General features: G+C 40.7%; 1 protein-coding gene and 1 long non-coding RNA gene across 2 annotated transcripts; both read left to right on the top strand.

Moving 5' to 3' along the window:
• Positions 1-603: 603 nt before the first annotated feature.
• LOC133915935 (uncharacterized) lies at positions 604-11872 on the top strand. Its single transcript, XR_009909422.1, has 6 exons — positions 604-830; positions 929-978; positions 1198-1293; positions 5419-5500; positions 6026-6207; positions 11312-11872. It is a non-coding gene; the product is annotated as an uncharacterized LOC133915935 (long non-coding RNA).
• Positions 11873-13020: 1148 nt separating this feature from the next.
• LOC133915938 (protein SPIRAL1-like 1) lies at positions 13021-15686 on the top strand. Its single transcript, XM_062359348.1, has 3 exons — positions 13021-13164; positions 14159-14414; positions 15433-15686. Exons 2-3 carry the CDS (start codon positions 14181-14183, stop codon positions 15505-15507), a joined length of 309 nt encoding a protein of 102 aa, XP_062215332.1. The 5' UTR covers positions 13021-13164; positions 14159-14180; the 3' UTR covers positions 15508-15686.
• The last annotated feature ends 5064 nt before the right edge of the window (positions 15687-20750 follow it).

Genomic DNA, 20750 nt, shown 5'->3' on the forward strand with positions numbered 1-20750 from the left:
CCCGTTAACTGACCATGCCCTCGCGTGCTTTGGCGTGCCCTGCTTGCTTCTATAGAGAAATTAATAGGAAATATGTAAGATTTGCTAAATATAATATATGAAACAATGAATTAGGTGTTATGTCTACAAATGCAGCGGAACAATTGAGGAAGCATATTAAATATTGCGAGTAAAATTCTGAGGTTTCTAAAAAAATCATGTAATTTCCGAAGCAAAGATTGTACTCTTTCTCTTCTAGTAAAAAGATTTTTAACGAGACAACCAATCAATAAAACGTATTTTTATATATTTTCTATATATTTTTTGAGCTTTTTTAATTTTTTACTTATTATTTTAGATTTTTTTCTATTTTTAAGTGCTATCAGGCAATACCTTTACCGTGCCCCAGGTCTCAACCGTGTCTACCAGGCCCGCCGTGCCACCGTGTCCGTCGAGTTCATCGTGCTGTAACCATAATCGAACTAGCCCGATCCGATACAATAGCTGATGGGCCATACCATGAGTCGAGGGTGCGGTACGTAGCCTAGCCCAGTACTGATCATTTAATTTAACGGATCTATTATGTCGTGCCATAATCAGATCGTGCCTGCTGGGTCCGTACGGGTCGGCTGGACGGCCATTTGAACAGGTCAGGTCCGATCCGATCCCAACACCCACCGCCCCCGGCGGCAGATCTCTCCGCCCGCCGCCCGCTCCGGCGATCCCGCCCCCCCCCCCCCCCCCGCCGCGATGGAGGCCGTCCCTGCCGCGGCGGTCCTCGACGGGCAGAAGGAACGGTTCGACCTCGGGGTCTTCGTCGGCGACCTCGCTCTCGACGAGGAAGTCACCAGGTAGAACGACCGCTCGCAAGCTCCTTCATCCTCGGATCGCGTCATATCCTCTCTGTGGATGCGATTCAAAGATTACCTCTGGCTGGTTTGTTCGGCAGCTATGACGGAGGGGCTGCAGCAGGAGCTCGACGACTGCAAGAATGATCAGGTGCCGCTTCTCGCTCCAACAAAACTTTGTAGCTTCTGTACATTAGTAACTTGCTTTACTGGGACCATGAGCTGGCATGACGCAACGATGCTTCTTTCATTTCACCTCGGAGACCCGGCTGCTGCATTGCTATCCCTTTAAGCTCGCTGCACCATTTCAGTGAAGGGGATGGGCTGTGTGAAACTGGATTACTGATGTTCTCTTTCTGGACACGCACAGGAAGTCGCAAACATCCTGGCTAACGGCATCAAACTGCGCGAGTACACAAAAGGCGTTGAGAACAACATAAACAAAGTCGAGCTGGACTCTATACAGGTAATTGTTTATGCAAATGTTATCTGTGCCTAGTCCATGTCAATTATGCAAGGCAACCATGCTTCTACCAATGTAGAGCTAATTTCTCATATGAGTCGTTTGAACTTGAATCTGTTGTAGTGAATAATTTTATGTTTGAAGCATGATAAAGGCCATTCTTGTTATCAAAACTTGTTTGTACAAGAGTAGTGAAGTTATGCAGAGAACATGGATGTATCATGTCTAACTTTTTATTGCTACTGAAACGAAATTAGTAGTGGCTTGACATTCCTTGCCTTCCTTCTTATTTATAGGACTACAAGCACTTTCCTCAATCTTAGACTTGATGGCATTGCATTTATCTGCCGAATTAATACCTCTAATGTTCCAGTTTAAGATATTCCAACTTTTCTTATGATGATTATCCATAAAAAAACCCTCAAAGTAAGAACCGGCCTTTGGGACTCCAGCAAAGCCGGAGAGTAAGGACCACCAAGATAGTAACTAGTAATATACCAATAAGAAATCCAGAACCGAAAGTCAAAAGTAGAATACTCATCCAATGAGAAAACCCAGGGTAAGAGAAGCAAAGCATGGATCCACTTGTGAAGAGTCTTAACTTTGATGTTGAGAAGGAAAAGGGAGTTTTTGGTCCAACCAAACCGAATATCCAAAGATAATAAACCAAAATACCAAGCATCATGAGTCAACAGTAACCAGTCGGTAGAAGTCTCCAAAAGGTTCCACCTCTCACAAGAGTGACCAGAATTTAGATTACAACAAAAGTCATCAGGGCATTCCCTGGTGGTCATAGAAATTCTAAAGGGACTATTCATAGCTAACTAAGATAGGAGGTTGAGTACTGCTCCCTTCCCTTGTAGCCATTTTTTGATCATGCTCTGCGTTTAGCTCCCCGCTTGAAGTTTTCTCCCTCCTTGCCAGGAGCAGCTCTGTTGTTACCTCCGAAGGAGGTAAATTGCATTTCTCTATAGCCACCTGCTGGATTTGCAGAATAGGAATTTCCGGATAAAGTAAGCCCAACTTGTTGTATTCATCAATCTTTGCTATGTTAGGAAATTCAGCAGATGAATTGAAACTGGTTTGAAGAGAGTTACCAGCTAGAAGTCTTTTGTTGGGGGTTCTCCTGATCTTTGTCCTGCTTTTTGTATAGGTCTTCTGAAAATCATTACTTGGACTAACCTTGTGTCCATCAAACTTGCTTTGGAGCCTCTTGCTTCTTCTCAAGCTCTTATCAGATATTGGCATGGCAATTCTCTTCCTTGCTTTCGATTTTCCACCTCTTTTTGTAGCAATCTCCTGTTGAGCAAAGACTTCTTTGAAATCAGGGAAGATTTGGTCGTCAGTTACAGTTCCTTGATCATCTTTCTTTTTGTTTCTGAGTTTCTTCCTGAAGAAGACTCTGGTGATGGCTGGCTTGGTGGAGTAGATGCCATTAGAATCTGATATAGGCTGTGGTGATTCTGAACTTTCTTTCCATGTCAAAAGAAGAGGGGTGTTGCTTTCTATACTTGCTTCTATGAGATCCTTTTGGTTCAAAGACTAATACTTCTTGAATTCTATCAAGGACTGAATCGTGAATATTCCTTGGATCTCAGAAGGATTAAAGGTGCTGATAAAAATACCCTTATTGTTGAGATTAGTTTTCCATTCCAGAGATGGGCTGGCACTGAAACCGAGAAAATATTTTTTGAGCAGCTTTGAACTTGCTTGAGATAACTCTCCATGGCTGTCCTTAAGTGATTAGCCATGAAACTAGCAACTGTATCCAAGTTCTCGTCCAACTGGTTATTTGAGTTGGAGGTTTTAGCCCGAGGAGAAGAGTTCACTAGAGGCTCATGTATCAGCAAGGCCCTTTGCCTGCTAGAATTCTGATTCTCTCTGACTTCAGCATTTCTTTCAACTCCAAGAGCTTGGACAAAAGGGACATCTGAAGAAGAAGCTTGGTTGACAGAACTTGCTTCAGAAACTTGATCTATTTGCATCTGCTGAGCCTGATTGTGAAGATCTTCCTGACCAAAGAGCTGATCAGCAAGCTGAGCCACAGCTTCGGGTTCACCAGGAAGAACAGGACCTTCAAAAGGATGAGGATTGCCATTGTTGGCAGGGGGGACATCCTCATCCGGGGGAATCACATCAGCCATCATAGTGTTGAAGATATATACTAGACAAGTCCAAGAACGATCATCCCCATCAAGCTCACGACCAAGCTTGATGACCATGCTTCTAGGGATGTCTAGGGGATCATCAATCAGAACTTTAACTAGAACACGAGCCAAACTACGGTCTGAGGAGTGCCAGTGAAGAAGCTTGCCAAAGGAAGAACAGACTTGCTGAATGAAGTGCAGTTCCTTGAAGTCTAGAGGGAACCCGAGGAACGCAATCCATCCTTTTCTGGAGAAAGGGGATCATTTATGGTTCTTGGCATTATCATGCTTGACAAAATTAATCACATGGGGACCTATCCAATGAGGATTACCAGCCAGCAGAACATCTCTTTCACACAAGTCCCCTAGCTTAAATATGCCAACTCCATGCAGATAAGGACTGAAGTAGAGAACATGCTTAAGAAGTTCTACCTCAATGTATTGTCTGATATCATGCAGCAATGCAAGTTCTTGGGTTGGGGAGAGCTCCTCCTCTGAGACCACGATCGCCAAGTCTTCATGCCTCTTAGCAGGGTTGCCAGCTATACTGACGAAGGACCTAATCTTGCGATTCTGGCCACCATCTTCAATGACAAGACCCGGCGGAATGAAACGCACAGGATCAGCGGCAAAGTTCGCCATGATCGAGCTCGAGAGAAAGGTGTAGAATCAAGGATACCGACTAGAGGGGGGTGAATAGGCGGTTTTAAAACTAATTGCAATGCGATCAAGAACACTTGCGGAATTTACGTCCAAAAAGAAAACTTAGCTCTAATACCATGTTAAGAATAGCAACTTGTATTCCATTGAGACCATTAACCAGTATATATACTTGTACATGTGAGCAATATGAAAAAAAAAACCCTTATAACACGGAGATATTACACAAACCCAATATATATCTCTAACAACAAAAAGCACTAGGCGCGCGGTCAGACTCCGCATAGCGCCTAGGCGCTTGTACTTTTGGCAAATGAACAAAGAAAAATAATAAAATAGGGAAAATATTGCATATTAACACACAAAAATAAGGAAAATTGGGGAAAACGCCTAGACCAAAAGCCTAGGTGTAAGCGAAGTGGTGATGCTCCACCTAGCGACTAGGCGCCGCTTTTTTAAACACTGCTCATATCATGATGATTGGTCAGTTTTTCAATAAAAAAAAAGACACAATAACTATGCCCAAATATGATCCTAAAGTACTGCACTTCATATTTTATGGCCTGCTACTTTGCTAGAGCTGCATATATTTCATCTTTTGTTCTCTTGCAAACCTGGAACATGTGTATAGCAAATATCCTTTCCCAGCTGTCCTTTGACAATAAAATTCTCAAATTTATTCTACTAGAACTGGACATCTTAATTGGGTAATATCATATTGTAAATTTCATATGTACCTTTTTAGAAGTGTATTGGATACAAGGTCTTGTTCGATAGAAGGAAGTATGTCACCAACTACTTATCATGGTAACTAAAACCAGACTACACTGATGGTTGACGGGTAAAAACTAGAACTAAAGCCTTGTCTGGTCAGCTGGGTTAAAAGATTGGCGAGGAAATAAACCGGGTGAAACAGTGGTTTATTCAGAGTACACTCCTAGGATTTGAACGCTAAAGCACCAGAGGGCTAACAAGGTCACCTGATGTGTAGATATTGTTGTGTATGTGGATAGCATTTTGTTGATAATGAATAACAGTTAAGTAAGATTAAAACATATTTATAAGTATTAAAAATATTTCATTACAATATATTTATAAGTGTTATAGCGAACCTGATTGCTATGACTCAACCTGTTTACTCGCTGGTCTGGTTTCAGTAACTATGCTGCTAATACACCTTTCCTGAATGGAAATGATTTCACAAATACTGCATACTCCCATATGATTTGACTGTTCCTTTTTGTTGGTATATGTGTTGTATCTGTGTTATTCTGTTTTTATGTGTAACTTTCTCCTTTTTCCATTGCCCTCCACACTGCAGATACACAATAATTATTCTTAAGGAACATGCTAAGGAGATATATGCAGAAGTTCGTGCAGCTTATATTGATACCATGAATAAGGTGAGTATCACAGTAAATGTGGCAATGTGATCTGAATAAGGCCCGGCCCACCAATCAATGTAACACCCTGATCCAATTGTGCACCCCATGTGTTGACCGTTGAGCATGCGGCTCGGTACTGCATTTTTTGTAGAAAGTGTAGAGTGCATCATATAATGCATATGGGTTCAAAAGTAGGTACTACAAATGCTTAAGCGTCCAAATGTGGGAACTCCCGGATAACTCTTGGGCAAAGTGAGCAGAAATACACAAAGGAGTTGCTTCATGCTTGCATGGACCTGGAGTACTACAATATGTTTCTGTTGGTCTTTGCTTTTTGCTGCTCCCATTCTAAATTCGCTATGTTTAGTTTTTGTGCCATCAACCTTCATATACCCCAACTTTGTTAGAATTTTTTGCATGGATTTATCTAAGTCTGCTAGCAGCAAAGAGAACCCCAAAGAACTTATTGTGTATTTTCTTATATATTTTGGACAAACATTTATTTGTTTTCTTGGAATTTTTACTATCCCTACCATCTTTCAGGCGCTGAGTTCACATTTCCGTGCATACATAGAAGTGCTAGAGAAATTACAGTTGGACATAGCAACTTCCACCGACTTGGAGTCGAAACCAGAAGTACAGGCTTCCTTTTCTCCATTGGAAAAGAACCTCTGAAATCCCGTTCTTCAGTGTTCGCTTTGGGTGAAAAAATAAACATCTTAAAGGTAATTTTCTCACTGACAGTCCATTTAGATAATTTGATGCACCAACAAGTTCAGAATTTTGAAGTTCATTGGTGACTCAACCATTACATGGAAGCTAAACTGGGTCAATCGTGCTATATGGTTCTTGGCAACTGATCATTTATTTGATTCATGACTAAAACTTGCGATAATAATTCTAGCAGTTGCCTTTAGCTTAGTCCATTATTTGGTTCATGATAAAAAGTACGGTTGCTACAAGTCTATATGCAAAGCTAATTTTGGGATGAGTTTACTTCAAATTTTGTGTTAAAGCTGTGTTCCATGCAAATATATGTGGACATGCTTTTCTTTACACCTACAAGTCCAGTCAATCAAGTTTTCATGACATGTTCGTTTGGACATGCAAAGCGCTACGGTCCATACTTTTCGTTATTTAAATGTCATACCTGGTTTTAAGATCAAACTGAATATAGCTCTATGTATGTCAGGATCAAATTACATATATATAGCGATATCATAAGTGCAATAACAGAATAATATCTCTTATTACAACATTTAACTTTATTACATCAACAACTTTAAGGGTCTAAAAGAAAACACATAGCAGTGGCAGAAACGTGAGGCATCCACACTCCATAGGCATCGACCGAAAAGCTCACACGATTAGAACGCAGCATCATCCTTGGGGTACTTCACGAAATCTTCGCCTTCTGAGCAACAACATGTTGAGGGGAGAGAGGGCAAGCATGAGTACATAGAATACTCAACAAGTATGAAAAAGTATGATATGTGGGCCAATATCAAGAATGGCTTAATTCATGGGTTTCTTTGCATTAATGACATTTCAATAGTCAAACAGTTATAGAAGCAACATATTTACTATGTGAAAGAATCTCTAAAACTTAAATCAAAAATTCCAACCACCATGATCCGCACCTGAGGTTCCATCTACCTCTAACCAAAACCAACTTCGAATCATAGCTTCCATAGCTGTGATCCACCGGAACCAACCCAAAACACCTAAAACCACCCAGCTAATTATGTGAGGGTCTATGTCGCTCATGACTGTGAGCATGACTGATATATTAGTTTTCGCTCTGCAAAGGCTGTACATTTTACCTACGAGTCGTGATCAACTCTTTTATCGGTATGTGCCACTACCCTACACACATCCTATGGTGTGTGTCAAGAGATCATTACGAGGCATTTTCAAAGAGTCCTAGCATTTAATCGCCCACTAAGGTTTCACCGTCGTGGGAGTAACCCTCCACTCTAGAAGCCCCTTGTGCCTAATAGATCCGGGAAGTACCCCTTCCATCCCTACACATCCATCTAGCTCATACACTACTGGAAGATCATTTAGTTACTTGGCCAAGCCATACCCATATAAGTCTCATGATTATACTGTTGTCATGGATAGTCGCTCCACGAACCTATCCTTAAACATGGTCTGGGCAAGACAACTGCCAATCCAACCAGCAGGGTAATCACCATTAACAATTCGAAGCAAACAATGCATGGAACACATCTACAGGCGAACCATCACTTGCCTAGACCCTAAGTTCCATGTGTCTATGCACCTCACCAAAACTAACTTCATGTTCCATATACCATTAGTCAATGTTATTATCGCCTACACTATCCATAAGTAAGCACAACTAAGTATTTCTACCTATAACATGGAAACAACACTAAGGCTACAAGGAAGATTAGGGAATAACTAGTAAACCCTAACCATAGGACATCGCATTCGACAAGCATGTGTTTTATAAAACAAATACTTCATATAAATAGGTGCTAAATGTTCAAGCTCTTGATCATGGAGGTTCTTGAATGGCTCCTTAGACAAACTCATCTACACACGGAGAGAACAAACAAAACTAAGAACAATACACCAAATAATGCTAACACAGTTTGCAAACTCTACAGTTGGCTAGGTTATGATTTTAGAAATTTGGCGCAAGAATTGCACAAAATAGAGCTAAAACACGAAAGCTTCGACTATTTGAATATTAAAAAGGACGAAAAGGGAAATTATTTTTCTGGAACTTAAACTAAGTTATTTGAAATATTATGGGTCAAAATTATTTATTTATAAATTTATGAATTAAATTATGATATAAACTAATTAAAAAGATGAACATGAATTTAATAGAATTTTATTTGCATTTTAGGAATAAGAATAATTAAAAACATTTATTTGAATTAAGAGATTATAAATAATTTATTTTACTAAAGGAAACCTATTTATAACGTTTCTAGATTTTATAAATTTTTTCCATAATTAAAATTTTATTTTAAATTTATTTGTATTTTTTAACACTAAAAAGGTATTAAATAACATTAAACCGAATTAAAATTCATTAACAGAATTAAAATGGAATTAAAAAAATATTGATAAAGTTTATTATATTGAAAAAATAAATTTTAAAGCTTTATCAATTTTATTAACAAATTTATAGAATTTTTCCTAGTAAGAAAACCTATTTTCGGATTTTACGGATTTCTTGAATTATTTTCTAAAGGGAAAAGCTAAATTATTGCGCATGCTAACGTCATCGCGCTGACTCGGCCGATTGGTGCTGACTAGGCGACCACGTTAGACAAACACGCACACGCACGCGTGGCACACTTATGTGGCTAGTTGAGATGGCACACGGCTCGTTAAACCTAAGTTTTTGATCGTCAATCCAACGGTCTAGATCTACTAGGCGAACTGGTATCTATACTTCTAATCTACACCACGCGAAACGAATCGAACGGCGGGGACGAGATCTACCTCACTTCTAGCACGGACAACGGCGACGACGGGCTCGGGGCGGTTGAGGATCATCGGGGAGAGGCGGAGATTGCATCGTGATGACTTGAACTCGACAGCGAGCGGCGGAAGGCGGAGAGGAGGCGAAGATGGTTCCGTTCGAGGGCTCGCATTGCGTCAGGGAGACTCGAAGAAGCACGCCGACGACGACAGGGTTCAGCTACGGTTCTGACTCGGTGCGGTGGCACTCGGGTGGTGCTCTCTCGACAATGATTGAGGGTTTGGGAGCGGTGGAGCGAAGGGAAGCTCGGTCGAGGGTCTTAGATGCCTTTTATAGATGGCAGGCAGATTGATTTGCCGGCTAGGGTTAATGGCGGGCATAAATTTTGGAGTCGGTTTCCAAATGTCGTGCCCCAATTCTTCCGCTCTTGATGACCTTCAATTAGAGGCCGATGGTTTCCAAATGTTGCGACAAACTGTGATCCACTGCATTGATTTGCGTGGTATTGAAGGGAATTCAGATTTGAATCGCAAGAGGGAAAAAAGGAAGGGAAGAACCGGAGGAGGGAGATGGCGTTGACAGCTGGGCCCCACAGGCAGAGAGATGGAGAGGGCAGGAAAAACTGCTGTTACATTAAACTTATGTAATTCCTCCCATACATGTATTCACATGGTCACATCCCTTCTTCGATTTGCGCCTTGGACGCAGCCAGAAACGGAGCAACACACACAGCGACGTAGATCTCGGTGGTGCTCATCTTGCCATGCTGCTTCGTGGAGTTGTGTGCACCGACCAGGGGCACATCTCGACAAAAGATGAAGGCATTTGGCTAGACAGATCGCCGAGAAGACGGATGCCAATTGGTGACGACATGGCTGCCCGTGACGACGAACGGTGCCTGACAGGTTGGGGGCGGCTATTAGGGTTTGGAGGAGCGTGAAAAAGGGTAGGGGAGGGTGTTCTGGTCCCTTTTTATGGGGCTAGGAACGTCAGGCTGGTGAGCTAAGGTGGGATCCAAGCCGGCCATGGCCCAGGCCCAAGTTGTGATTCGATTGCACGACACTAATTCGCAGGCCTGTGTTTCGAGAATGATAACTCCACCTTCCGGATATCAAATTGGACGTTTATAGACTCTATCTTGTAGTATCGAAAAGACTACAACTTTAGTATTCATTGGAATTTCTGAAAACGCTATCTTGATTTCCAAAACTGCGTCACAAGGGGAACTGTTTGAATCTAGCCTTAACTGTGCAGCACTGATCTAGGGGTAATAACTCTCAGATCCATTATTCAAATGGGGACTTCCATAGGTGCAAATCGAAGCTCTCGACGAGACTTAACATTTTGGTATTGACAAGATTTGCATTTGAGGCTATATTGAACTCCGAAACTGCGTGAGAAGACGAGGCTAGCGACGAGGAGTAACGACGGCCGGCTTCAATTGCCATTATGGCCATTAAAGCGGCGGTTTCCACTCCGAATTGCTAGGAATTTAAAGAGGATGGAATGGCCACTGATTTTTTCTTACTTGATGGATGTCAATGCGTTTGGATTGAGTACTTACTCGAGCTTAGTTGACCAGCCATGGCTGCTATGCAGAGGGACGATGTCGTTTGGAGGTGGATGGAAATGATCAGTTATATGCACATGCAAGAGAGTTGGTATGGGCTGGCTTTAGCACACATGTGGGTTGTCTTGCTAGCAATCCAATGTGATACAAGGTTGAGGGCTTGATGCTGGTTTGGAGCTACAGGTTAGAGAGAAAAACATTGAGGAAAAACAGGGCACGGTGAGTTGGATCAAAAGGATGCGAGCTGAGATTGTCCACGGGAGATTTCTGAATAATGTGGGAAAAATGGAACAAGGATTTGTCCAACCTTAAAATTCCTTAACCTATTCTAATATTTATAAATACATTTTTCATCACACAAAACAAATTCTTTTTAAACTCTAAATTTTTTGTAAAAGCATTCAAATTTCAGAAAAAAATATATTATTTTATTGTTTTAGAATGCTCACAATCCAAAATCAAAATTTTAGGGTGTGATAGATAGTCCGGCGGGATTAAATTAAGATGGCTTAGAGATAAGTTTAGTAGAAAATAAATTAGGAGTTGAAATTGATTTAAAATTGTAATTTCTCCTCGCTATATAAAGAGACAGCTTCACATCATTGTAATCAAGCAAGAGAAATCAATCTAGTTTATAATCTCTTCCCTATGTCTTTCCTATATTCCCAATCTATAGTCTAATCTATTCCTAGCAGCCGACACCGCTCGCCTATCCTCTCGGTAATGTTTATCCTAACAGTGCTCTTTTGCTTTCTTACTTTCAAATGACATCTCATGTTTGCCTGAACTTTATCAGCGGAAGAGACAGCTACAAGTTCAGAGAAAGCCAATGTTGGATGTTGAACCATTTGGTTAAGGATTTCGTAAACCGGTGGAAGGCTGCAATTGAGCTGATGCACAAAGATGTCGTCACATCTTTCAGCAACTTCTTGTGCGGGATGGGGATCTTGAAAGCCCGCTCACATAGCTCCTGTTCTACTATACCAGGCTTACCGAGTGTGTCAAGAGGACCAATGGTGGCTCTGCTCTCAACGAGGACTTGGTGTCCATATCGTCTATTCTGTATGAAATCAAGAAATATTCTAGGACCTTTTAGTTACTTCTTCAGTGCCATGTACACTAAGACGACTAGACGAGGGGCAGCGATGTATCCTTACTCTGTAGTGTTGATATATGCTACTGCAAAAGAACAGAGCATTTTGTTGTGATTTAAGTCATTTGACCCCTACCCCTTTCCAGCATGGAGCCATGATTTCTATGCTGTTGTTATGTGTAAAATCCTAAGATGTTTGTGACGAGCATATGTATGAAAGATTATCACTTTATATGATTTTACAAAAATGTCTATTTTGTGGTCTATCTTAGAGCTTATTCGGATCCGATTCCCAGAGCATTCCAGTGTTCCTGAAGCAATCACCTCTGAGATTCACGGTAGGGTGGGGTGGATTTCCCCTGTTGTCATTTGCCACAATAGGCTTACGTGTTATAGGGGTTGATTGTTTGTCAGGCATGGGAGGATCCTGGACCAGCGGATGTGTAGAATTTTATGAAAAATATTTGGTTATTTACATATATTGTTTCAGTCTAGTCATACGAATATAAATATATGTCTGTAGCTTGACTATGTAGATGTAGACTCTTGTATCTGCGTCTGTATCTACTTGTGCACGTGAGTCTATTTGTTAGTGTTATAAAACCAATTTTATGTAAGTAATCAATCATAATCTTAATTCTTGCATCCTCTTATACGATCTCAAATTCGATCAGATCAATCAAACAGAAATTCACCTCAGATACAATCAATAAAATACTCTTCTTTTAAAAAAATATAACTCCGTTCTATTTATTTCTCCTTAACATACATATACGATCTATACAGTCAACAAATCACAACGATATTGATTGACTGGATATTGTATCGATGTGGGAAACCATCTCGTATTCTTCAGGCCGTTTGGAAAGCTGAAAGTTTTTCAGATTTCTGTGAAAATTATACAATTTCATACCAAATTACTAAAAAAAATTTGCATGAAAATATGTGTTCCAAATATCCTACTATAGTGGTCACGCACTACCAACCAATTCCACAAAACTAATTTACGTGTTACTGAGTTTTGATTATGTTAGTGTTTGCCATGGAGTTATTGGGTTGTTTTGTTGAGTAGAAGATCTCATGAAGATAATATAGGAAATTATGCATAGCTAATGGTGCGATGAAGAATACTTTTGAAGAAATATAGTAGTAAATTATGCAATGATAAATATATTCATGAACGAATATCTATTACTAATAGCAAACATTAAGATCATGTTTGATTGGAGCTGCTGCCTGGCCCGGAGAGCAACCAAACAGTCTCTAAATATCTGTGAACTGGTGCCGGCAGGGGGGTGAGGTGTTCCTTTCACACGGGCGCCTGGTGCCCTCTCGACCGTTGATTCCGAGATCGGACGGCCTGCTGCCCTGCTGGACCGACCCACCCTCCTCTATACAAACCAGTCGCAGGCCTCCATTTGGAACGGATCGGGCGCAAAAGCGAAAGCAGCCTCAGTCCCCACCGGCCGCTGACCCCGATCCCGCAGCCGACGCCGCCGTTCGTTCCCCCGCCGCTCGCCGCTCGCCGCCCTCGGCCTCGTGCCCCCTTCTTCTCGGTAAGCCCCTTCCCTCGCCCAGCGCAGCCTCGATTCGTTTTATTTCCTCGCCCCGATCTGTGCCGTGAGAGGTCGAATCTACCCGCGAGATCCCATCCGGTTCTCTCGCCCGTGCGTCCGCTGTTGATCTGTACAAGCGGATCTGTTGCTATTTGGGGCTTGTGTCACCGATACGTAGGGCCTTCGCGCCCCTGGCTTCGGGGGACGCCGTTTAGTTTGGTTAATTCAGTGAAAGATGTAGATCCGTAGGGCATTGTGGTTTTTTTTTACGCCTTTGGCGAATGATGGCATGAACGATCGATCTGTTTGGTTGCATGCTGGTTCTTGGTTGGCTTGAATTTCCTGGACAATTGGATCACTGGATGCGTACCTTCCCTGATGATGCCTGTTCACATATGAGTTCGTAGAACTGTGGGCATTTGGTTAGGTTATTGGCCGCTGTTTGCAATATTTTGACAAGGACCTGTCATATATAACCTTGTAGAGTTGGCTGAAGATGTTTTGGTTTTTCTCCGGATCTGGGTAGTTTTACATTTTGTGCTTGTTGGAGCCTTGGAGGTTTTGCTGGCGTGCTGCAACTTCTTACTTTCTACACAAACTTGTAACATAGAAGTCTGTCTCTCTGTCTGACTAGAAGTTCTTGATTTTTTTTTTTCATCGAGGAAGATGGGGCCCTCACATAGTTAGATAAGATTATTACCAAGATTTGATGGCAGATCCAAATATAGTTTGCTATTTTCAATCTCTGATTTCACTTGCAGTACTGAAAATTATAACGAGTTGTATTCTGTCAAAACTAAAAGTTCTCTATTTTCCCTCTGGGGAGAGTGAGATCTTTCACTGAGATCCTTATCAACTCATCCAAACAATTTTTTATGTTTTCAATATTTTCTTGAGTAATGAAAATTTTACATTGAATTGTGTTGTTCTTTTGGCCCCTCTTGGTACGATGTATTAAAATCATGCTTGATTTCTGATTTGAATCTTTGCACAGTTTCTCTTTTTCAACAATCAAGATGAGTCGTGGTGGAAGTGCCGGTGGTGGTCAAAGTTCTCTGGGCTACCTCTTTGGAGGTGGCGAGGGCCCAAAACCAGCAGTGGCACCAGCTGCACCAGCAGTGAGTGCTCCTCCTGCTGAGAAACCAGCTGCTGCAAAAGCTGATGTGGCCAAGCAGATTCCTGCTGGGGTTGCTAGCCAAACGAATAACTATCACAGGGCTGACGGGCAGAACACTGGCAACTTCCTTACGGTATGCTATGTTACATTTTTTTTATTCACTTGGGAATTGACCTTTTTGCTATTTGGATTTATCGCTGGCATCATCCATTTTTATGGTTAACAATGATGTAACACCTTGGGGATATTTAGCTGGGAAAATATCATGTTAGAAGATAACAGTATGGCTCAAGAGCCAGATGATATATTAATTACTTCTTTGGCTGCCCTAGAATCAAGTTATTTGATGAATTTGTTGCGTCATGGAGAAGGATCTCGAGTGTGATTGGTATTACGGAAGTATGTGTAGAATTCACATATAATATACCTGTTATCTAACCCACTAGGTTCATATTGATCAAAAACTTTATTCCAATCACATTTTTTGCTTTTCAAAGTGTACCAAGTATTGATTGTTGTGGCCGACTTTACCTGTAGTGCTCCATTGTGACGTTTCAAATGTTTGAACTATCAATCATGAGGCATTACCATTTTTATATCAACATTAAATGCTTACACCACGTTCAGTACTTTGCTCACTGTTCTCCATTATTTGCACACTAAAAATATGTAATTTGCATGCCCTTAATGGTACACTTGTTTTTCATATGAATCTATGGCTTTGAATATTGCAATGGGGTTCATAATTTATATTCCTCCCTCTATGCTCTGAGCTGAAGGTATGCACGAATGCATTTCATGCTGCTAATCGTCCTTGCGAAACAACTCCATTATATATATGTTTCAGGCGCTTTTATACGTCCTGATAATTGTCAATGCCTGTGTTTCTAAGTTAGCCAATCACACTCTGCATCATGACAGAATTATGAGAGTCTTGAGTTCAAAGTTTTGTTCAATAGTTAGTGTAAAGATGTCCATATATTGACCCTCTTCCTGACCCCCTTTTTCTTTTTACTGCTGTAAAATTTTATGATATGTTCCCACTCCCCAGAGACCAAAACTTATTTATTTACGTGAATTATGCTGAGAAACTGAATTTTCGTGATTCTTGAGGCCCACTAACGATTGTGGGTTTCAAACGATATTTGCAGGACCGTCCTTCGACCAAGGTTCATGCTGCTCCAGGTGGTGGCTCTTCCCTGGGCTACCTTTTCGGTGGAAACTGATGTTGATGCTGGTGCTCGCCAAGTTATCCGCTGTGTTATCTGAATTGTGAACAACCGTTGTTGTCATTTCATGCATGTGCCGTGGTCCGTGCTTGTGATTTCTGTATGGCAAACCTTCCGCATGGGACCGCAACCTGTTGCTTAATTCCAAGGCAAATCGTATGCCTGAACCTTGACAAGTCACCGTGTACCCTGTCTTGTATTTTGCTAACATCCTGTGTGATTCGATGGTATTGTTGCTGCCCACTGGATCTGCTCTTTCTGCACTTCGATGTGCTTAATACTCCAGTTTGGTTGCATATCGCCAGACCCACGAGTTCACAAGTTAAGCGCAACGTGCCAGTATCATTAGTCGGCGTGAAGCTGTGAACGGCGTGGTGCGGGCGTGGTGAATGGGTTAGGCAGCAATCTGAGGTGTATGTCTCCAACTAGTACCATGCTTGTGTATTTCGTGCCTCAAAAATATTTCAGTGGTAGAGATAAGAGGGTGGGTATACTCTTTAGTTTTTATCAAAAAAAAAAAATCATCCGTATCTTGTTTTTATTAAAAAATCATCTATACAGATTCGGAGTTAGTCTAAATGAACATTAGAAATGACGAGGCTCAACATAGCTAGGCAACCCCATATCAGATAGCTATTCTCATTTAAAAGCAATAAAAGACTTTCTATTATAAAAAGGGCTGTCAACGAATTAAAGTTCAAACAAACCTATCAGTCATTTCTAATGATCATAAAAACAAAGATTTCAACTCTGAGAAGCTTGTTTCAGCCTATAAATAGACTTTTTGCAGCTTGCATATCTTCGTAATATTTTTTGGATCGACAAAACCTTCATATTATATCATGTACACATCCTCACTTAGGTTTCTATTAAGGTCTATTAAGGAAGACCGTTTTAGCATCTATCTGTCATATCTCATAGTCATAATATACAGTAATTGCTAGGATGATCCGAATAGATTTTAGCATTAGGACGGACGAAAATGTTTTATCATAATCAATACCTTGAATCTGTCTGAAACCTTTTGCCACCAATCGTGCCTTATAGATGTGAAAATTTCCATCAACATCTATTTTTTTTTCTTAAAACCCATTTGCACTCAACTGCTTTGACACTATCAGGTGGATCAATCAAGTTGCAAACTTGATTATCGTGCATGGATTCTATCTTAGATCTCATGGCTCCAAGCCATCTCTAAGAGTTTTGTCCCATCATCGCTTCGGAGTAGGTCTTAGGTTCATCATTGTCCAACAATAATATATCGCGTTGCTCCGTGGTTAGGAATATAAACCTCTCAGGTGTGCGACTGATCCTTTCCGACCGTCATGGGGCTGGTGCCTCCACAACATGTCCTGCAATATCCAACTGTGGTTCAGTAGGAGCTGAAACACTTTCTGATGGTTCCCGAATCTCTTCGAATTGCATCGTGCTCCCACTGATGTTCCTTGAGAGAAACTCTTTCTCCAGAAAAGCACCATTCTGGACGGCAAACACTTTGCCTTCTTCCCGGTTATAAAAGTAATATCCTTTGGTTTCCCTAGGATACCCCACAAAGAAGTATTTATCTAATTTGTGAGTGAGCCTATCTGACGTCAAATATTTTACATAGGCCTCACAACCCCAAATCTTAAGGAAAGACAACCCGAGACGCTTCCCAGTCCATATCTCATATGGTGTCTTCTCTACAGCTTTAGATGTAATCCTATTTAAAGTGAACGCAACAATTTTAGAGCGTATCCTCAGAAGAATAATGAAAGATCATATTGGCTCATCATGGACCAGGCCATGTACAACAAAGTTCAGTTCCTCTGTTCTGACACTCCATTCCATTGAGCATCCCCAGTGGAGTCAATTGTGGAACAATTCCACATTGCTTTAGATGATCACCAAACTCATGGCTCAAATATTCACCTCAACGATCAGACCACAGAAATTTAATTATCTTATCAAGTTGATTTTGTGTTTCATTTTGAAACTCCTTGAACTTTTCAAAGGACTTAGACTTGTGCCTCATTAGATAGATGTAACTATATCTACTGAAGTCATCGGTAAAAGTAATGAAGTACTGAAAACCACCTCTAGTGATAGAGCTCATTGGTCCGTATATATCAGTATGTACAAGGGCCAATAACTCACTCGACATCTCTTCTTGACGGGTGAAAGGCGCCTTAGTCATCTTGCCAAGTAAATAAAATTCGCATGTATCAAATGATCCAAAATCAAATGAATTAAGAATACCATCTTTATGGAGCCTCTGCATGTATTTCTCATTAATATGACCTAAGTGAAAATGCCAAATAAAAGTGGGATTCAAATCATTAAGCTGAGGCTTGTTCATATTAATGTTATAGACAGGGACATCCTCAAGATCCAGAATATATAATCCATTCACCAATGGATAATTACCGTAGAGCATACCATTCAATAAATCGAACAACACTTGTTCTTTATTATGAAATCATATCCATCTTCTAACAAACATGAAGAAGAGATAATGTTTTTGCCCAAGACATGAATGTAATAACAATTATTTATTTCCAAAACTAATCCTGAGGGTAGCAATAAGGAATAAACATCGACGGCCAACGTAGCAACTTTTGCACCATTGCCGACACAAGCATCATCCATCTCGCCTCTCGCATACTTCCTAGTTCTTTTCAGTCCCTGCAACGATTTGCAAGTATAAATCATGATCCAATATCAAATACCTATGAATCATTAGGACACATAGCAAGATTAATTTTAATAACATTTGTACCTGAAGTGAAAGTCTTACTTCACTTCTTCTTCTCGAGCTGTTCCAAGTATAGCTTGTTGTTCCTCCACCAATGATCAGGCTTATGGTAGTGGTGACAAGCATTAGAAGCAGCAGGGCCAGACTTGGACTTTTCAATAGGTTTAGGCTTTGAGCTCGAGATCTCACACTATATATTTTGAAACCGTTTCCCTCTAATGACATATAGTGGAACAAGATCCATATTCAACTAGTTCTAGTGAGCTTTGACATCACTGCTAGAAACTTAGATGACACAGGTAAGCAACATCTTGCTAATCACATCCCTATGTGACTCTTGTTTGTTGGGTGGCATCGAATGCCCCGGCGCCCAATACTATGCCCCAAAGCCTAAAACCATTTTGATAGCTTTGTTAAGTAAACCAATACTATACGTGTGGATGCCCGACATTCATCCTAACTAATTAAGATAAAGGTGGCACCCTGCTTTGGCAGACCTACCAAACAACGATCAAAACCTAAGTAGATGCAGCTATTGGAAGGACATCAATTATTCTGAATCTTTCTGAGAGAAGCTACTATATCATGTAAACATACCCATCTCATAGAAAACATGAATAATATAACATGACAGCCTTTGGTTGCAAATAACCATGACACACAGGCCATGAAAATTACACGCATGCACCATATACTTATAAAGATCATACTATTCACATCATTCTCTGTAAAAATAAGTTAAGCGTAGAATCAAATTCTAACATGATAATTAAAACATGTTATCCCTAATAGCCCTAGGCTCAGACAGCACGACGATCCCGGGTGGGGGGTTGAGGGGAAAGCCGCCCCCACGGGTTTCAGGGCAGCGCCCTGAAAACCTCTCAGAAATTCATAGATCGTATATATGATATTGCTATAAAAATCTCATCGGATTGATCATATCAAGCCGATTCCGAGTCATTCACAATGCCTCAATTTTCATTGGATCAATCTATTGATCATCGTGTGAGATTTTCTGGAAATGACGACTTTAGGACTCTAACTTCTCATAGATCACAATCTAATCAAAACCCATATACGAATCAATTTCGTATATTTTGTTCCAACCCATTAAGTGTGTGACCTATTTAGTTCATGACAAACGACTACGACTCGGAAACCCTTTCCAAACTAAAATTAATAGCGGTCCCTAGCAGGACATGTTGACTTCCGAGTATACCTAAAAAGATCATATCGGCTGAACCTTGATATACATATGCACCGATCCCTTCGCCTCACGATACCATTCAAGCTCAGCGCGAGATACGTACCACCCTTGTGATATCTCGACCATTCACTCGATCAAGTAGTGGATTAATCATGACTAACTCTTTAATCATATTGGTATAGCTATGCACTTTCTCGATCCAACTACCTCGAGGGACCCATAGATATCTCTCCCGTTATCAAGGAGGGATAAATTCCATATTGATCGCTCATACCCCATGAAATGTTTAATGACAAGCCGAAAAATAACTACCTTTATGACTATCCAGTTACGGAATAGCGTTTGACAGCCTCAAAATATGTCACTACACATTCTGGAAATCAATGACAATCTCAGGTCTAAGGATCCTGCAGGTACACCATTTAAGATAAAAACTGACGACACATCATAAATAACAATTCCAACAGTATCTCAAGGTGGGTCTATCCATTTTCATATTCTCTAACATAAATATCCACTTTATTGACTGGTATCTCTATACCTATGATACATGAAACGTGATCATCAATCACAATGATATACGACTAGGGATTGACTAAGAATAACATCATGGTATAAACAAAGAGTTCCATGAACATATCGCATACTTACCGATCAATATAAAAGGTAGTCATTCGTGGAATAATATATTATTCAAAAATACATTAATATAGACGTGTGATATAATCATCTTTATGATTATCTTTGGGTCATATCATATTCATCTAGCACACCGGCGTGCGGCGTTCCATCCCTGTATGTGTGGATACTGTGGAGGCGCTACTGCTATTGCCGCGAAGCTGATCAGTGACAAAAACACTAAAACGAGATTGACTACTTTCTCTTTGTGGACGCACACAACTCTTTTTTTCGATGTGCTGCGCGTTCAGTAGTAACGATCCATGATCCTCTTCTCGTATTGTTTCTTGATTGAATATATTAGAGAAATTTTAATTTGTCATAGTGTAGTCCACCGTTCCCTAACATGAAGGACAAGGTGGAGGATCTCCAGTACAATGTCTCGTACTTGAAGATGTGATTAGAAACACTAATAAAGATATGGATGAGTTGGAAGGGGATCTTGTTCTTCGCGGAGCTTTGGTTTAAACTTAATGGTACCTCTTAAGGTTACCTTAAATATTGGTTATTATTTTCATGGATCCGCTGCATTGTCTTTTGCTATGCTACTTTAATATATTCATGTTTCGATAAGCTCCGCTTATAAAGGTATGAACCATAGACTGACAACCTACGTCGATT

Source organism: Phragmites australis, chromosome 4 (assembly GCF_958298935.1).
Source record: "Phragmites australis chromosome 4, lpPhrAust1.1, whole genome shotgun sequence".
NCBI classification, from domain to species: Eukaryota; Viridiplantae; Streptophyta; class Magnoliopsida; order Poales; family Poaceae; genus Phragmites; species Phragmites australis.